This window comes from Martes martes, assembly GCF_963455335.1.
Source record: "Martes martes genome assembly, chromosome: X".
Taxonomy (NCBI): Eukaryota; Metazoa; Chordata; class Mammalia; order Carnivora; family Mustelidae; genus Martes; species Martes martes.
In genome coordinates this window covers 38529309-38549138 of record NC_137897.1, presented here as the reverse complement: position 1 = coordinate 38549138, position 19830 = coordinate 38529309, and the positions used below count along the sequence as shown (strand labels likewise).

The 19830-nt window shown below is 45.2% G+C and overlaps 1 protein-coding gene across 1 annotated transcript in view; it reads left to right on the top strand.

Annotated features, from left to right (window-relative positions):
- Positions 1-11803: 11803 nt before the first annotated feature.
- The window catches only part of LOC308337341 (uncharacterized protein), a gene marked incomplete at its 5' end in the record, with an annotated part of 48688 nt that continues 40661 nt past the window's right edge, over positions 11804-19830 (top strand). The window contains 3 exons of the mRNA XM_080795490.1: positions 11804-11875; positions 11977-12290; positions 14344-14431. Coding sequence (XP_080651616.1) covers positions 11804-11875; positions 11977-12290; positions 14344-14431 — 474 coding nt within the window. The remainder of the gene's footprint in view (positions 11876-11976; positions 12291-14343; positions 14432-19830) is intronic.

Below are 19830 nucleotides of genomic sequence, written 5' to 3'. Positions count from 1 at the left end.
GTCTCTCCCAGTGTGTCCCAGGGAATCCTCAGAGCATGCTGTGGGCCCTGAGGCCTCCGCCCTCCTTCTCTGCAGGAAAGCCATGGCACCTGCTGGGCTCACACCAGCCATGGCACAGACCTCTAAACCTCCAGTCTTTGAGCTCCGCCTCTTGTAAGAACTCACAATGATCAGCCCCTCTCATTTTCCCAGTCAGTGTCTCTGGGGAAGTGTTTTCCTTGTGTGATCTCCTGTCCATTTTTTTTTTTAAAGATTCTATTTTTAAGTAATCTTTTTACCTAAGATGGGGCTTGAACCCACAACCCCAAGATCGAGTCACAGGCCCCACCAACTGAGTCAGCCAGGAGTCCCAGGATTTCATTCTATTTTATGGCTGAGTAACATTCCACTGTGAGTGTGTGTGTGTGTGTGTGTGTACCACATCTTCTCTATGCTTTCGTCTATTGATGGACACCTGGGTTCCTTCCTTAATCTTAACTATTGTGAATAATGCTTCAATTAACATAGGGGTACACATACCTTTTCAAATATGTATTTTCATTTTCCTTGGGTAAGTACCCAGTTGTGGCATCAGTGGATCGTGGAGTAATTCTATTTTTAATGTTTTGAGTAACCTCCCCACTGTCTACTGAGGTGATTGTACCCGATTCCATTCCCACCCGCAGTGCACGCACGAGTCTTCCCTCTCCTCCACATCCCCACACACATCTGTTATTTTTTCCCTGTTTGATTCTAGGCATTTTGGATGTTGTGAGGTGACATTTCATGTGGTTTTAATTGGCACTTTCCTGATAATTAGTGATGTTGAGCATCTTTTCATGAGCCAGTTGGCCATTTGTATGTCTTTTTTGGAAAAGTATCTATTCAGGTCCTTTGCCTGGTTTTTAATCAGATGATTTTAGGGTTCTTTGTATATTTTGGATATTAACCCCTTATTGGACATATATTTGCACATATCCTTTCCTTTTCACTAGTTTGCCTTCTTATTTTTTTAAATTTTTAAAAAGATTTTATTTATTTATTTGACAGACAGAGATCACAAGCAGGCAGAGAGAGAGGAGGAAGCAGGCTCCCTGCTGAGCAGAGAGCCCGATGTGGGGCTCGATCCCAGGACCCTGGGATCATGACCTGGGCTGAAGGCAGAGGCTTTAACCCACTGAGCCACCCAGGTGCCCCTAGGGTGCTGTATTTTGTCAAATGATTTTTCTGCATCTGTTGACAGGATCATATGGTTCTTATCCTTTCTTTTATTAGTGCGGTGTACCATGTTGATTGCTTTGCGGTTGTTGGCCCACCTTGCAGCCCAGGAATAAATCCCACTTGATCATGGTGATTGATTCCTTTAAAGTACTGTTGGACTTGATTTGCTAGTATGGTGTTGAGAATTTTTGCATCCATGTTCATCAGGGATATTGGCGTGTAATTCTCCTTTTTAGTGGGGTCTTTGCTTTTGGAATCAAGGTAATACTGGCCTTGTAGAGTCAGTTTGGAAGTTTTCCTTCCATTTTTATTTTTTGGAATAGTTTTTAAAGACTAGGTATTAACTCTTCTCTAAATGCCTGGTAGAATTCACCTGGGAAGCCATCTGGCCCTGATTTTGCTCATGATTCTCTAGCCCTCTCCCTCAGCCCCTCCTCCTGCTCTCACTTTCTCTCAAATAAATACATAAATAAATAAATCTTTTAAAAATTAAAAAAAAAATGGGTGGAAAACCGTAAATGGAAGTATTCCAGAGCAAAGACTTAGAGAACGGGAGCTACTAAGGATAATGCTAGCTTCCCACCCTTACTAGCTTCAAGATGTTTCACCATCCTTGCTGGTTCTCATTTCCCTGCCTTCATCTTTGTAGCTATTCCCTTTATTACATTCGGGTCAACTTTCTGTTTCATGTTGCTGAAACCCTAACGAAGTAAGAGTCAGTGAGATGCATATTTACTACAGTTGGCAAAAATTTTAAACATTTCTTTTTTTTTTTAAGATACTTATTTATTTGACAGAGAGAGACACAGTGAGAGAGGAAACACAAGCAGGGGGAGTGGGAGAGGGAGAAGCAGGCTTCCCGCCGAGCAGGGAGCCCGATGTTGGGCTCGACCCCAAGACCCTGGGATCATGACCTGAGCTGAAGGCAGACGCTTAAGGACTGAGCCACCCAGGTGCCCCAGTTTTAAACATTTCTGAATGGCGTTGCTATCTGTTATGTAAGCATGTATTCTTTTTTTTTCTTTTTTTTTTTTTTGAGATTTTATTTATTTATTTGACAGAGAGAGAGTGCACCAGCAGGATGAGTGGCAGGCAGAGGAAGAGGGAGAAGCAGGCTCCCACGCTTAACTGCTTAGCCGCCTGAGCCACCCAGCTGCCCCTATTAGCATGCATTCTGTGCTAGAACTCACCTTTCTGTGTAACTTGTGATTCAGGAAGAAAATGTTTTGTTTCTGCCTTTTAGTGGCTTCTGGTCTACCAAGATGACAAGACTGACACACGGTATTATAACACCACGAAGGAATTGCTATAGTGTTGCTAAATAAAATGGGAGTAAAGGAGTGGGGCAAGCAACACAGGGAAGGGGGAAAAAAAGCCAAGAGTGTGAGTTCAGGTGATGTCCCAATGGGAGCTCAGAAGGGTAAATTGCACCTCAGAGTCTGTTCCCCTTGGGACAAGAGAAGGGGGAACTTTCATATTTCTGCACCAGTTAGTTATGGTGTATGGGCTGCCCCGGGGTAGGAGGATGTGGTGGGATGACCATTAATGGGCCAGAATGCCAGCAGGTCCAGCAAAGTGGATCCAGTAGCTCAAGGCTATGTCGCTGAAGACAGTTGCAGGTGTGAACAGTTAGGAGCAAAGCAGAGCACACGGAAGCTAGGGGATGGATACACAGAACCCACAAAGGAGGGTCTAGGGGATCTGACCAGAGTTACCAGCATTATCTGCTGCACAGCCTTTCCAGGGGCACAGCCATAGCTGGCTCATACACAGTTAAGCGAACTTGTAGGGAAAAACAAACAAACACGACTTTCCTCATATGCGTACGTTTGTTTAGGTTCTGGAGACTCTGAAAGAGATTATGAGTGACATCTTCTCATACCCTAAGGTGGCCAATGGTATTCCAGGATGCTGGATTTTTCAGTGCTAAAACCCAGACAGTCCAATGTAACCTAGGATGGTGTGTCTCCCTCCCTATATCTGAAATGCCACTGAACAAAGACCTTTCAGGTGATGTTCTGGAAGAATCTAACCCATGCAGAGCCAGCTGTGAGTGTAGGAAGGTTGCAAACCTTCCCTGATGTAGCACTTGGTGGTTTCCAGAGCTGCATTTATTTGACTTATTTTTAAGGATTTTATTTATTTATTTGAGAGAGAGAGAGAGAGAAAGAGAACACAAGCAGGGGGAGCGGCAGAGGCAGAGGGAGAAGCAGACTCCCTGCCCAGTAGGGAGCCATATGTGGGGATCCTGGGATCATGACCTGAGCTGAAGGCAGCCTCTTAACCGACAAGCCCCCCAAGCTCCCTCCAGAGCTGCATGGAGAACCGGAGTCTGGAAATCTGGAAAGAAACTGAGTCTCAACAAGGAGCCTGGGGGCTATAGCAGAGGATGGGAAAGGACTTCAACTTTGGACTTTCAGGTACAGCTTTTATGACCCAGGACAGACACAGGGAGGGCCCTTTTCAAGATGCATGTCTGAGGAAAACCCTCGTTCTCCAGGATAGGAGAAGGTGCAGTTCTCCAGAGAGCATCACAGGAGTGTAGCTAGCTCAGGATCAGAAACTCTTCAGGGACCTTTCCTGGGAGGTTTTTTCCAGATAAAATTTCCCACAATAGTGCTTTCATGCTCCCTATTCTCCAGGGAGAAGGGCAGGGGGTGAAGATGTTTGACGTGCTTGTTGGAATTTTGTGTGTGTCACTGTTGAGTTCTATTGATGTGATAATAAATTTCCATTTAGCAATATTCCTGTTTAGCTTTGGTTCAAATCTAATGTGAATGATGATGAGTAATAACACTTCAAATTATATCAATTTTCTATATGAGAAAATATGCCATTTTCGTGACATTTTTGTTTTTGAGAATGTGGAAATCAAAAGGTGATTCATGACTCCAGCTTTTAACTTATGTATGAGTCGAAAAATGTTCTCAAGATTGTTGTCATGATGATTTCATCCCGGATAAGCTGAAAATGTTTGAGTGAGGGTTTTGAGTTATTGAATTAGAGATAAGTTTGTATGCAGGTGTCAGTCGCATTGGTAAGAATCTTCTGGAGCTAGAATGAGGGTTTATAATCCTAGGCGCATACGAAAAATATTTAGGGAGCTTTAAAATGCCCCAGTGCCCACATCCCACTCAAGAATGAAATCTGGGTTTTGGGAGAGTGGAGTCCGGGCGGGTGGGCTTCATGGGCCCCCGATGTGTGGCAGTTTCCCCGAGGCCCTACACGGACGAGTGCCCTGCCTTGGGTTTAATGCTCTGCTGCGGCGTCCTGAAACTCTTAAGTAATTTTTGAAAGAGGGGCCCCTCAAATTATGTAGTAGGCCCTGGGGCCGAGCATTAGCATCTTTTTAAAAGCTTCCCAGGCGGTTTCAGTGTAGGAAGCACTGAATAAAGTGCACTAATAAAGAAGCCTTGGATCAGCTTGCCAGCAAACACTGGACTCTGCTGATGAAAGAACCCGGAGCCAAAGCCTGTCTCAAAAAGACTGGCGGTTGCCCCGCCCCGGAGCCGCTCCTGACCCCGCCCACCTGCCCTGTTTCAGGGGAGACTCGCTAGGGGCCAAGGAGTGTGAGCCTTGTGGGAACCCTCTAGCACATCTCCTACGTCCAGCCCGAGAACCTAGGGTTAGACAGACAAGGATGGGTGCTGCCTTTCTCCTGGTCCGCTGTTTTTGAAAGAAACAGGCTGAAAGGGCTGGGGTTGCTTTGTGCCCTCTGCCAAGGTCAAGTAGAGAGAGCAACCCATAGGTTTCCCTTGGAGCCAGGTACCCGGAGAGGTCTTGAAACCGTGTGAGAGACTTGGCGAGTCTTCTGCTAGAAATCTCGGACCCCTCAGCACCAGGAGGAGTGACCTGACCCTTGGCAGGCCATAGACTAGAGAGAAAAGAAGGCAGGAAACCCAAAGTCCTGAGTGCCTTTCCTTACTGTCCTCACCCTCCGGAGGATGGAACCTGAATCTTGTGTTCTTTGAGTCAGAGACTGCCTTCGCCATCTCTGTGGTTGGAACCCTTGGACTTCTGCACAGAAAGCAAGGAAAGACCAAATTATGCAAAAGAACCGTCTTGAATGGACGAGTGCTACGGTTCAAAAATTGTCAGGTAGATGTATGTTGTTAATACGTTCAGAAATAAAAATTGAGCTGATGAAGAGGCAGGACACAAAGGGCTCATCATGAATCTTCTTGTTTACTTTGTACACTATCTCATTATTATCAAGTCTTTGCTACAACAAATTAAAGTAAGACCAAAAACAAACAAAGAAACAGAAACAAAAAAATCCCATGAACTGGCTTATCCTCTTAAATAGGTGAGCACGTTGAACATTCTTTAGTCCTATTCCAGAAATACATGAAGTTTGTTTTTCTTTTTAAGATTTTATTTATTCATTTGACAGGGAGAGACACAGTGAGGAGGAACACAAGCAGGGGGAGTGGGAGAGGGAGAAGCAGGCTTCCCGCTGAGGGGGGAGCCGGATATGGGGCTTGATCCCAGGACCCCCAAGCGGAAGGCAGATGCTTAACGACTGAGCCACCCAGGCGCCCTGAAATACATGAAGTTTTAACATGTATTTATTGAGCACCTAGAATGTGCCAGACACTGTTGCAGGGGCCTGGGCCTCAACAGTCAACACAATAGACCCCCCCCCCCAAATCCCAGCCCTCAAGAGAAACCTGTTTTTCTAGTGGGGAGGTAGACAATAAAAATAAATGAATAAAATATAAAGGATGTTGATGGGAACAGATGCTACAGGGAAATAGAAAGCAGGAAATGAAGCTGCTAGAGGTTGGAGATCTGTGGGGGTTGGGGACTCAGGGAATATTCAGAGGATCACTTTGGCCTTGGCCAGTGGGGAAGTTTTGTCCTCACTCCCAGCTAGGATTGGCTACCATCTAGTGCCCTCTTAACAAAAATAACAGAAATACCACGAGGAGACCACTAACATTTCGGGTTGCCGACTTTTCTTCAGGGGCCCAATTTCAGATTAAAAAAAAAATCGGATATAAAATTGGTTTGCCTTCTACTCTAACGCTTTGATTCAATCTGTGGGCCACCGTTGAGCTCCGCCCGCACATTTTCATGAGGGAATACAGCCAGTGATGTTTCAAAGCAGCTCCTGACTGCTTCACACATTTTCAAAAGTTTTTAGAGGCTAGGTATCGAGATCCAACCACAGACACACAGGGAGAATTATTCCAGTTTTCCTTTCTTCAGAGAATCGGCGCTTTCCTTTTGATTTCTCTTGGCACTTCTGGCTTAAACCCGCTCTGTTCATGTTCAAGTTGGTGCGGACGTCTCTCCAAAGTGTTTGGTTCTCTTCTCTTTTACCGATCCTTTACGAAGCGGGAGGATTTCTAATGGTGACTGTGGGTCTATCTCGGGGTCTGGCCCCGGCATGCATTGCAAAATGAGTTCCTCTCTAGCAGCGGCAGCTCCAGCCATTTCCATTACGGAAGGACACAGGGACCCGCTTCTAATTGGAGTTTGGAGGTGGGGGCGGGCATGGGGAGTCCGGCTGGGGCCTGCTCGAGGTTGCATTTGCATTGCAAATACATGATTTTTCTTCAGTTTAGGTGTTTTAGGGGAAATGGCTGGAGAGGGGGTGAGAGCTGGTGGAGGTTGTTAGAGAGGCCGAAAGCCGGCCGCCCTGCCTCCACACTACCCTTTAGGGCCACAAATGCTTCCCAGACTGGGAGGAGCAAAGGGAAGACTAAGCTCCTAGCTGACCCCTCACTCCTGTGTTCCAGTCCCGGGTCACGATCAGAGTCAAGTCTAGGACTTCTGTATAAAGCGCCGAGATTAAGTTTGCCTTGGGCTGTCCTTTGCTTCCTCTTCTCTGCTTCAGCTTTGGGGGGGGTTCCGGCTAATCTCTGCTTCTCACTTCAGCTTAGCAAATATTTATGGAGGATACTCTATGAGCTCAGCGTTCTACTAGGCAATGGGGGGAGGGAATAGAATGATGAACTGATAAACATACAAGTTGGGAACCGACAGGAGTTCAGGCCGGGAAGTCTTCCAGACTCATTTACATTTTAATTTGGGATTACTGAAGACCAAACGCTTTAACACAAAGGGAGGAAGCTATTATAACCCAACAAGGGGAGGCAGGATTGAATCAGTGGGGCCTGTGGGGGCTGGGGGTGTACTGTGTTCAGGTCATCCCATCCTGCACATTTTTAAGTCATGCCACCCAGGTATCACGTAATCTCAAAAGAAGAGAACAATCTCCAAGGGTCTTTGAACACGTTAATATTCTGTGCCTCTATGATTCTTGGTCGTAGCCTAGTCCCATCTTGGGGGAGCCATAAGATTAGGTAAATGCTCAAGATTGCTTCCAATTCCTGGATGATTCTACCCAGCTGTTGTCCTTCATGTACAGAGATGACTCCGCCTATCATTCTTAAACATTCTACAATTAAACATTTACTCTGTGCTGGATATGAGAGATTATGGGCTGGCATCCCCAGGAGTTGATGATTCCCTGGTATTTTGGATTCCCAGGGCTGCAGGAACAGAGTACCCCACACCGGACGGCTGAAAGAACCGAAATGTATTGTTTTGCAGTCCTGGGGGCTAGAAGTCCAAAATCAAAGCACTGGCAGGGCCTCTGAGGAAAGATCCTTTCTCGTCTCTTTCCATTTTGAGTAGGCCCAGGTGTTATTTGGCTTGTGACAGACTAACTCTGTCCGATCTCTGTCTTCATCTTCACAAGGTTGATTTCCCTCTCTGTGTGTCTCTTCTCTTCCAGCAAAAACACTAGTCATATGGGATTAAGGGCCCACCCAACTTCAGTATGACCTCATCTCAACTTACATCTTAAATACATCTGTAAAGACTCTATTTTCTTTCTTTTTTCTTTTTTTAAAAAAGATTTTATTTATTTATTTGACAGAGAGAGAGAGATCACAAGTAGGTAGAGAGGCAGGCAGAGAGAGAGGGGGAAGCAGGCTCCCCACCGAGCAGAGAGCCCAATGTGGAACTCGATCCCAGGACCCTGAGATCATGACCTGAGCCAAAGGCAGAGGCTTAACCCACTGAGCCACCCAGGCGCCCCAAGACCCTGTTTTCAAATAAGGTCACATTCATAGGTATCATGGGTTAAGACTTCAACATATCTTTTTTGGGGACACAATTCCACGCACAACATCTAGTGACCAACAATGTTTGTCTGTGTGCAGGAATTAGGTTTTGATCGGCAGCCATGAAACAGACCAAAACAAAATGGTCCTGGGGGAGGAAACCATGATCTGACTAACCTGATGTGCCTATCAGTTGTGCTAATGAGTCATACATGTATTCACCAGATCTATCATACTGGCTTAACTCCCCCTCCCTTCCTCCCTCCCTTCCTTCCTTCCTTCCATCCCTCCATCCATCCATCCATCCATCATGGAATGATATGGTTAAATATTTGGTGCTCTGAAATTTATGGGAAGCTCTGGATCAGAAATAGGTACTGTCTGGGGCACCTGGCTGGCTCAGTGGGAAGAACCTGATCTTGGGGTCATGAGTTTGAGCCCCAAGTTGGGTGTGGCGATTACTTAAAATAAACTAATAAAATAAAAAAAAAGGGTACTTTCCTGTGAGTAAGGTGAATACTGAATGATACTCCTTCGTTTATCACATACCCAAAAACCATAAGAGAGCTTACCAAGAGTTTCATAACTGAAGGATCTATTGTAAGTATTCAGGTTTATACTTAGCTTCGAATTATACATATACACACCTACTCTCACACACACATTTTAAGTAACTTCGCTTAGAGCATCAACATTTCCATCTGCGTATTATATGGGTACTATTGTCTCTATCATTGTCTCGTGTGATAACCGGTGACGTAGTTTCCTAGCACCAGGAGACCAATTACAGTCTGGCATTCTGCAAGTCCAAATCAATGATGTTGCTCTCTAATCCCAATCAACCAAAGCGAAGAAACTCAGTTCATGCTTTTCTTAGAGCCAGAAGAGGAGACTCTGGCAAAAGAGCTGTCCTATCATCTCCCCTTCCCCCATAAATGATCTCCAATCCTCAGTTATCACAGAAAGAAAGGACAGAAAACTATGCCTAATATGTTCGGGCTCACTGTGAGTTGTAACATAGCCCAGAGTAAATGAATGAAAATTTGTTAAAACAATTATCAGGAGAAAATTGCTCAAGAGGGGTAAGCTGGTGTGTTACAGAACTCTGTGCCGGGATGAGGATCAGAATGGAACATGCCGATAGGATTAAGCTGTTACAACAAACTCGTGTTTTGTTTCAAGCTCACTGTTTTGAATTTGGACCGGTTATGGGAACTCCCTCTCCATGGGTCTATGTGGGATGTTCAGATCTGTCCTTATCAATGTCATGGACGTTTCAAAAAAAAAAACTTTTGGGAAAACAAATGGAAGGTGATACAGGATCCCTTGGAGGCTGCAGGAGTGTCTGGTTGCACTCTTATTTAAAGATTAGTGAAAAATTCTCAGTAGCACGGGACCCAAAAGGGAAATGTGAAATGTAATGGTATTTGGTCAGTGGAGCAAGGGGATTTGTACTGGTGAAAGAAAATACAGATGAAGTTATTTGGATTGTGCTTTTTATATCTCTCTTAGCATAATTCAGGCTTAGGATCTCAATTGCGATTTTGTGGGCTTAATTTTGACCTGAACAAAACGGATTTGCCAGTTTTGTTTCTTCTTTTTATTCAAATGGGACACACCCTCCTGGTTTTGAGAAATCTGATTGTTATCTCTTAGTCAGAAGCATGCTTGACGAAGTACTCTTTCCAATTTTGGATGGTTAATCATGCTGAATTTTTACCAAAGACCTCAAGGGACACTTAACTTGAAGGACAAAGATGGTTGTCAAGTGAGCTATGCTTCTTTGGTGGAAGTTCAGTGAAAATAGTTTAGGCAAAGGTAGATTCAATAAGGCAGACACAAAGAAATAAAATATGCTTCTGGGGAATAAGCGAGGCAGAGCAAATGCACTGGAACTCATTAAAGAAGCAGCCGATGAGCAATTCATAACCAATATCTGAGATATAATTTAAGACCCGAAGGTCACGTAATATCAATTCTATTGCAACACACATGCACCAAAAGAGTCTGGCTGGCAATTTTCTTGAGCTAGCCTTAGCTGTTTTTATTTCTCACAAAGTGTTTCTCCGCAGGCACGCGCGCGCGCACACACACACACACACACACAAAGATGTAAGAGTAAAATCGGATTTATCGGAGGCATTTACTTGGATTAATTAGGTAATAAAGGCATTTTCAAATTGCTAATTTACTAAGCAATGTCACCGGAATGCTGAATTACTTTACTTTTATTATGATGATCAAAAGAGATAAATGCAGGCCCAGCCACAAAACCAAAGCAGAGAGAAGAGAGGCAGCAGTCATTCTTTGCATAATTACTGGTATTTGTTATCCTTGCCTTGAAAAGGGGATCATCAGTTTTTCTAAAGACTGTTTTCTTTGCTTCAGAGCCTCTTCTTCAGAATGCTGTTTATCATCCACGTTGTCCTCATTTACCCAGCAACAAATGCACTACGAATATGGTCTTCATTAGTCAATTTAATTTTGGTTCAAAATGTTAATTAAAGAGTGTACATTTCATTCTTATAGGGATGAGACTTAAAAAGAAAACTCTTGGTTCTCAAGTGTTAGGTTAAATTACTAAACGCAGAGTTGAAAAACAGGGTTAATCAGTGTGATATTTAGTATCATGAGCCTGGAGTTGATTTTGATAATAGATTATAATTCATTTTCCTATCCCTTCAGGAAAAAAAGGCTCAAAAATCACGGAATCTAAAAAAAAATCATGGAATCTATAGCTTTATTTATATTTAGGGGGAAAATTTTTGAAGAAAAGAAATGTAAGAGGAAACAGAAAGGAACTTTGTCTCAAAGAGAAAAACACTAAAGAAAAAGCAGCTAAACCAGATATCCCATCCCTAGAAAATGAATGAGAATTTTATTATTTCTTCGTTTTAAAAAAAATCCGTCCTTTGCCAAATCTAAGAACGTTGCCAACTCGGGAGAAAAAGGATCCATTTTTCTACATAACCACATTTAATAATTTCCATGAAATTGACATTTTAGAATAATGGCAAAACGCCAAATTAAAAATTATGGATTCCTAATCCCTAAATTCTGAGCTAATTTTCTTAAGAAATACCTAAAATACACTTTAAAACGAACCCAATTAATATAATTACAGAGGGCTTAAATAACACATACAAACTGGATCTGTTTCTGTAAAACACAGCTGTTCTGTTATTTATATTTTGCTATTACTTAAAATTAGAAATGTGGCCATATATATTAAGTAACTTTTTGAAAAGAGTGAATCTGTTGTCTTCTGCATCATTAAATTTTTAAAAAGCCCCTACGACCAATTAGCTTGGAAATCTTATATTCATGCCTCTGAGTATTGCTGTGGTCTTAACAAGGAAAGCAGCACATTCAGGTATTCAATGTAACAGAAACAAGGCACAGGCAGCAACTTGTATCCCTTGGCAGTTGACATGCTAATTTCTTTGCCTTCTCTCTTTCGCTCACTCCACCCCGCTTAACCAACCCCCTTCCCCCCAAGAAACGAGGCACCCTTCGGGCGGTGGACGATGCCCTGCGGCGAGTGGAGACGCCGGAAGAGCGCGGGCAGAGCGCGCGGTGCCCACACCCTTGACCGCCGGGTGAGTGCGGGTGGCCGCCGCTGGCGCGGGAGAAGGGAAAGGGTCGGGAGCGCGGGGTCTAGGCGGCACCCCTCCATCCCCCCTCCGCGGGATCTGGGGAGCTCCGACACGAGGCCCGGGGCCCGCAGCCCCCGGCTGGGCCCGGGCGGGGATGGGCGGGCGGGGGGCGGAGCGCGGCGCTGCGCGGGGCGGCGGGAAAGGGGCGGGGAGGACAGCTCAGGCTCTGGCGGGCAGAGGGACGGTGGCAGAACCTGCGGGCTAGGTGGGAGGCTCACCGTCAGGGAGGAAAGGACCGCACGGCTGGGCAGCGAAGAGACGCTGGGGGAGTCCGGGGCTCAGGTCACCTACACCTTCTCCTGCAGCGGACACAGCGCAGCGGGCGGCGCACCGGCTGCATCGGCTATCCTGCGCGCAGGTGGGCACCCCCGCGCGCAGCGCTCTGTTCCCCTCCAGGGCCGCCGCGGGCCGGACGCCCTGGCGTCCAGGCCACCAAGCTCGGGGACGAGGACCGGGCAGGTCCGGGGGCAGCGGGAAGGTGCACGGCCCCTTGGTGTGCCCGCCTGTGCGCGCGCGCTGTTCTGGGTGGGGAAGAGGTGCGGAGAAGCCGCCTCCCTGGAGATACTGCCCCGCAGGTCTCCCAGTCCCCACCCCCATCCCCTCCTCGAGAGCCGAGCCCCGGAGTGGCTTCGGAGGACTGCGACCGCCCCCCCCCCCCCCATTTCGGTGGTGCGTGCAGGTCGCTCCTCTTCCCAGTCTACACCCAGGAACCATCGGGAGGCTCCCTCCTCGGGGGCCCTCGGGAGCCCTCGGGACTGTAGAAACCTGGGGAAACGAGAGAGCGGTGGCAGGACCAGCCGGGGCGTGTGCGGGGAAGGCAGGAGTTGCTGGAGTATTGTCTGCCGGGCCGGTGCTTGAGCCCGCGCGTTCGCTCGCGCTTTCAGGGCCGGAGTGGGGTTGGGGGAAGGGGGAGAGGGTGGGATGGGGTCTGCCGAACTTATCTCCGAAGGCGGACGGTGCACATGCACTTGGCGCCTTGTGCACGTTTGGAAGAGGGTTTAAAGGAGGCACATGGGAGCAGGATTGGTCGCCGGCGGCCCCCCCACAAGAGCCTCTTGGGACGGCCCAGCGCGTGTTCGGGGTCGGGATGGAAGGGAGCGTGAGTGTGTGTGAATGTCCGTCCTAGGGAAAAGGAGGAGAGTGGCTCAAGGAGACTTGATTTTCTTGGATTGGCTGCAGTTCTTTAAACCAAGCCAGGCTTTCGGGGCGTTAAAGTAAATTGCGGGTAAGTGGGCACGGATCTCTGGTGGGGCTAAAACAACAACAACAACAAACCAACCCGCTGGGTCTGCGGGTTCGGCGGGCATGCTGGCTGGGTGGCTCCTGGCGCTAGCTCGCCTAGTGGGTGGGGGTGGGGCTGGGGGTGGGAGTGGGGGTGGGGGTGGTGCTTGCGACTTTGGCTTAAGGTGCTGGAGCTGGAGCACTTGTTCTCGGTGGACTGTGCGACTCAGAGGAGGTAAAGAGCTGCGCGGCGCGGTGTGTTATTCTCAATTAACTCTAGAATCTGTATCTCTCTCTCTCACACACGCGCACACACACCCCGGTTTGGTCTGTAATTCTCAATTAACTCTAGAATCTTTGTCTCTCTGTTCTCTCTCACTCACATACAAAAAAAACACCCTGGTTCCATCTTATTTTCAGTTAACTCTAGAATCTATCTGTGTCTGACTCTCTTTACACACGCGCGCGCACATACATATCCCTCTCATCTCGTGTCGGCTTTGACTAACTGATAGTTGTTTGTGGATTTTTATCTATTGCTTGTTCGACTCATAGATTTTGATTCATCTAACCTTTTTTTTTTTTTTTAAAGACAGAAAGACCTTTCAGCACTCTACATTCACATTCAAAACGGGTGTAGGGCATTATGATGAAAATAACCCCTAACTGCTCTTTAGAATGGAAAAAGGACTACCTCATCTTAGAATTATTATTTTATTACTATTTCTGTTATTTTATTATCTTAAAGAGACATTTCACAACCGTTGGAGAGAGTACCCTTTGCCTGAATCTCTCCCTCATATTTTTCCTCTTTGTGGCAATTTACAGAATTCTTAATTACCCAGTTAACAAAGTGGTTAAGTTTTCTTCTGATTTGAAATGGCAGATCTTGAAATGGTTGTAGGTTGGCATGTGGGTGAGTTCTGTGACTCCCATCTCTTTCTTTAATGAACTGATCGGAGAGCGTGGTGTTGATCTGAGGCTTAACACATGTTTCTATTTCTGAGTAATTTATCAAATCACTGGGGGAGAGGGACTCCTTAGAAATTTTCCACAGAGGAGAAAGTACTGTTTTATCTCTTGGAGCAAATATTTTGCCACTTTTTCCCCAATTGTCCCTGTTAGTTCCCTAGGAAAGATGCGTGGTTGATGAATAATACATAAGGCTTATTTCTCTTTTATGTCTACAGGTGGCAGTGTGGAAGCCAAAACGGGAGCTTCCCGAAGTGGTTTCTGAAAAATAAAGATGAGCTAGTACAGGGATCAGAAAAACCACAGGTATGTAGAACAATTAATACACCTAGCCGGCTTTATAATTATTGCATTCCAATATCTTGCCATTTATATAGACTTTTATGAAGTGAAACCTATTTTGAGGTATTCCCAAGGAGAAAAAGGCTTATTCTATTCTAGACAATGTATTTAAATAAAATCCTGCATTACTTTTTACTCTGCTAAGAGAAGCGTTGTTTGTCTGTTGTGACCATGTGGCTTTGCATTTAACCCATTGTTGCTTGATACTTGCTTTGAAAAACACTTCCCGAAACTGTGTAAAACTGCCCATTTTGGGGAATAATTGCATTTGGGACACTTTTAACAGATCACCCTGTTGAGCCGACGTAACCGCATCTGCTTTTCACAAAAATTACGTCTCACTTGACTTGGCATACCATTCTCAGGCAGAATACCAATGCGTTAAGCTGCTGCTTTTAAACTAGCTCCCCTCCTTTTTTTTTTAAAAACTGTCTCGTCTCTCCATTTTCTTCTCCTACCAAGCTGAACATTTACAACGTACCTTCATAATTCACCCATTTCACTGAATTAACAGCTGGTTTCATACGGGATCAAAGACAATCAGATTGAGGCTGTTTTTCATTTTGACGCAATTTAAAAAAATTGGCCTTTGAGGATCTTTCAGATATGAAGTTTTGCATATTAAGGCCCTTTTCCGACAGCTGGGTAGCACAGTGTTATGAATGGTAGAGGAAGGGGGGGTTCATCCCTGTGGATTTTTACCTTAGAATGGTGCTCTCATGAGGAAGCTAAAGTTATTACTACGTTGGCTGTGTAAGGGACAGACATCAAAATGGCTGTTAAAGAGAATGAAGCCTTCTCTTTCCTCGGGGTGTATGCATTCATCACAATGTGGGAATGTGGTGATATCTTGTGATTTTTGACATTCTGCCTTTACAGCTGAAGAGGGATTTAATTAGCCCCTGCCAATGAGGGTGTAAAACAAAGTCAGATGCTGTTCCCGAAGCTTAAAAAGGCCAAATTGGACACTTACCAGTAGAAAGCACACTGGGAGCTCTGACTCAGAAAGTATAGGCTGCAGTAAGGACTGAGAGGTTCTTACTATAAAGGTTCTTACATTCCACAGAGATGGAATGGCTTCTGGAAAGTTCGAGGACATTTAGGAGCACGTAAGTTTGCACTTAGATTCCTTATCTGACTCCGGCCTCTGGGAAGTAACTAATCATCCCTCAAAGGCTTCTAATAGGAATAGGGTCTAATCTTCTAGGGCAGAAAGGAAGAGGGCAACAAGTTGACATTTTATTCCAGTTTTGAATCCTGCCAATCTCATCATAGAGACATGAGGTGCTGTAGAGATTTTATGACGTATAGAATCCATACAATAAAGTGTAAAATGCATAATTTTTTATGTGTCCTACTCAGTGAATTTTGACACGTGCACACACCATGTGAATCCCACCCAGGTGAAGATAGAGGACACATCCACTACCCCCGATTTTCTCCTCTTTCCCCTTCTGGGCAGTTTTTATCCCACTTCCAACCTGAATGAAGGTAGCCATGTTATGATTTTTTTTTTCACATTGTAATTTTTAAAAACTCCGTCCGCTAGTTTTGTCTGCTGTTAAGCTCCATATAAATAGTATGCTACAGAAGGGATCCTTGTGTATGTCTTACACATTAACATAATGTCTAGGAGATTCACCCGTGTTACTGTGTGTGGTAGTCATTCATTCTAGTTTCTTACTGATTTGTAGTTCCAGTGTATGGACCTACGTTTGCTTATCCATTCTGTTGGAGTTTTGGGTTGTTTTCAGTGTGTGGCTAATATGAATAAAGCAGCTATGAACATTTTTTTTTAAAGATTTTATTTGAGAGAGAGAGTGTCCATGCGTTCATGCGGTTGTGGGGGTGGGGATGGGGGAGAGGAGCAGATGAGGGGAGAAGAGGGGGGAAGGAATCTCAAGCGGACTAGGAGGCGGAAGAAGAAGAGGACGATCACAAAGCAGAGGAGGACAACGTGGGGCTCGATCTCATGACCCTGAGATCACAACATGAGCCAAGACCCAAGAGCCGGAGGCTTAACCATCTGAGCCACGCAGGTGACCCTGAACATTCTTGCTTATGTTTTTTGGCACACATGCCCACCCATTTCTCCTGAGCACATACCTAGGAATGGAGTTGCAGGCTTCTATTTAATTTAGCTTTAGCAGATCATTGCCAAATAGCCTTCCAAAGCGATTGTACCAATTTAAATTCCACAGTGGTGTCAGGAGTTCCATTCGTTCCGCATTTCCGCCAACACTTGGTTTGGGGGTCTTTGTAACTTCAGCTGTTTTTGTGGGGGGGTGGCGAATGAGTAGCTCCCTGTGGGTTTTAAAATTAAAAAAAAAATTAGTTGTGGTAAAATACACATAACATAAAATTTACCATGGTAACCATTTTTGCACATGCAGTTCGTGGCATTAAGCACATTGACTGTGTGGGGTAACAACCAACAGCACCATCCATCTCCTGAACGGTTTTCATCTTGCAGAACTGAAACTGTGCCCGCGAAACAATAAATCCCGGGTCCGTCTTCCCCCAGCCCCTGGCAACCACCATTCTGTTTTCTGCCCGTGAATTTGACCACTTTAAGTACCTCGTATGGGTAGAATCCTAGAATATTTGTTCTTTTGTAACCAGCTTATTGTACTTAGTTTATTGTACCTTAAGAATTTTTCAGGCCGAATAATACTAACACTGTATGCTCAGTTTCTTCCTCTATCTGACCTCCAAACAGGGCAGTGCCTGGGGAATTCATACCAAATTTGTTTATCCTTCTGTCGGTAGACACTTATGTTGCTGCCACCTTTTGCCCTGTTGTGAATAGTGCCGCTCTGAACAAGGGCATACAGATAGTTCGAGACCCTGCTTTCAGTTTTCTGGGGGTACATACCTGGAAGTGGAACTGCTGGGTCGAATGCTAATGCTGTTTAAATTCCTTGGGGAACCACTGTAGCTACTGCACCATGTTACATTCTCAAAAGTGTGGAGGGGGTTCTAGTTTTTCCACATCCTTGCCAACACTTGTTCTGTTCTTTCCTTTTTTTGTTGTTTTGTTTTTTTTAAGAGAGGAGTTGTGTGCCCACACATGAGCGAGTTGGGGAGGGCGGAGGGGGAGGGGCAGAGGGAGAGGGGGAGAGAGAGAACCCCAGGCCCCAGGAAGGCTGCACACCCAACCCAGCACAGAGCCAGAGTCAGGGCCCAATCCCATGACCCTGAGATTATGACCTGCGCTGAAATCGAGTCAGACACTCAACCAGCTGAGCCACCCAGGCACCCCTGTTCTGTTTTTTCTTTTTTTTTTTCTCTTTTCTTTTCTGTCCCTTCCCTTCCCTCCCTTCCCCTCCCCTCTGACAGTAGTCATCCTAATGGGTGTGAGGTGGTCCTTAGGTTTTAATTTATGTTTCCTAGTGACTAACATTAAATGTGATTTCATATACTTAAGGGCATTTTGATATCTTTTTATGAGATTTTTGTTAAAATGTCTTGCCTGATTTTGGATTGGCTTTTTTTCTTTTTTTCTGTTGGAGTTATTTTCTATTCTGTATGGGAGTCCTTTGTCAGGTATATGCATTATTACAAATATTCCAGTGTGTGGCTTGCCTTTTCACTGTATTTGTGCAATCTTTTGATAATTTTTTTTGATAATTTTTAATGAAGTCCAGTGATGGATTTTTTTTTCTTTTATGGCTCTTGCTTTTTGTGTTCTGTTTATAAAACTTTTGCCTACTTTGGGGTTATTTTTTAAAAACTCCTTTAGTTATTGAAAATATGTGAAGGCAATCTGCTTGGAAAATGCAGTATATTATAAGCTCATTTCAAATACGTGCCCTAAGAATGAAAGTTGGGAATGTTCTTTGCTGTAGCAGGTGCCAGAGAAAGTGTTTGAAAAAATATGTTTTTCAGTAAGACACATGGACACAGGTGCTGTTACTTAAAGTGGCCCCCGTTGTGGTCTCCTCCAACCCTGATTATGTCCTCAAGGGGCCCCCTGGAGTGGCAGGAACCCTAGGGGAGAGCCTGGTGATGATTTAGCTAGAAGAAGGGATGTGGCCAAATGGATGAGTATCCACTTTTTCTTAATTCATAATCCATACTCACCGAATGATCCTTCCCTTCTTCCATTCCCAAGGAAGGTTACCACTGGTCGATACCCCTTCTTTCTTTTGCCTCTGAAATAGCAGCACCCCGCAGGATTCTGCCATTTATTAGCCTTTTCTCTTCTCCACCTGTATTTTTTCCCCTCGGTGCCCTGTGTTCATGTTTGCTCTTAGGTCTTGAGTTGTCCCTCTCCCTCTGCCCTGTGTTCAAAAGGCTCCCGGATCTTTGTCTCCTGCTCTCACCTCCTGTCCTTCAACAGAAGGTCTAGATCTGTATCCTTACCTGCTTCTCCTGGACATCTTGCACAGGATATCCCACAGGTGCTTTTATAAAACACGCGTGGTGTTCCCCTTTAGTCTGCTCTTCTGCTTTCCTGCCTTAATTAATGTATTTCCCATTAATCCAGGATCCTAAAGTAGAAATCTTGGCACTGTCTGCATCCTCCCATGTGGCCCCTGTCCCTCTCAGAGGCTGTGTTTAGTTTGGTTTGGGTCCCCTCTGGGATTTGTAGTAATAGCCTCCCCACCAATCTCCCTGAGCCTTCCCCCTTGCCTCTAATCCCCCACTTGTCATCAGCTTGCCTTTCCTAAAACACAGATTTAATCATGTCATTTCCTACTTAAAAGTGATTTGTAGCTCTCTACAGCCTACAAGAGGCATTCAGATTCCCTAGCATGATTTACAGTGTGACACCCTTCATTATTTGCCTTCAACCTGCTTTTCCTGTTCCGTCATCTGCCATGTCCTCCCCACACTCCATCTGTCCGCAACTATTTGCCATTCCTAGAACATTCCTTGAGTTCTTCCCTGCATCTGTGCTTTCGTACATGGCTGTTTCTCGTCTACTTCTGATGGCCCTTCCTATGTACTGGGGACTTCCTGTGTTTTCCTCTAAAAACCAGCTCCAGGGTGACCTCTTCTTAGAGTGCGCCTTCCTATCATCTAAGTAGATCTAGTTACTCACCCTTTTTTAGTGTCGTTAGAGTAGATGCGGAAATGTCGGCACGATTGCATATCAATCTTTGTGCCCCCAGCAATGAGTGAGAGCACTGCCTCACAGAAGAAGGCATTTACTATATGTTCGCTGAGTGAATCCATTCCTTATGGTACCAGTTAGCTTTTTGCTGTTTAACAAGACACCACAATATCATTTTAGTCAGTGGTTCATTTTAATCTCTATTTTACTTATTTATTTTTATTTTTATATTTGTTTATTTGAGAGAGAGAGCATGAGCATTGGGGTGGGAGAGGGAGAATCAGACACCCTGCTGAGCAGGACC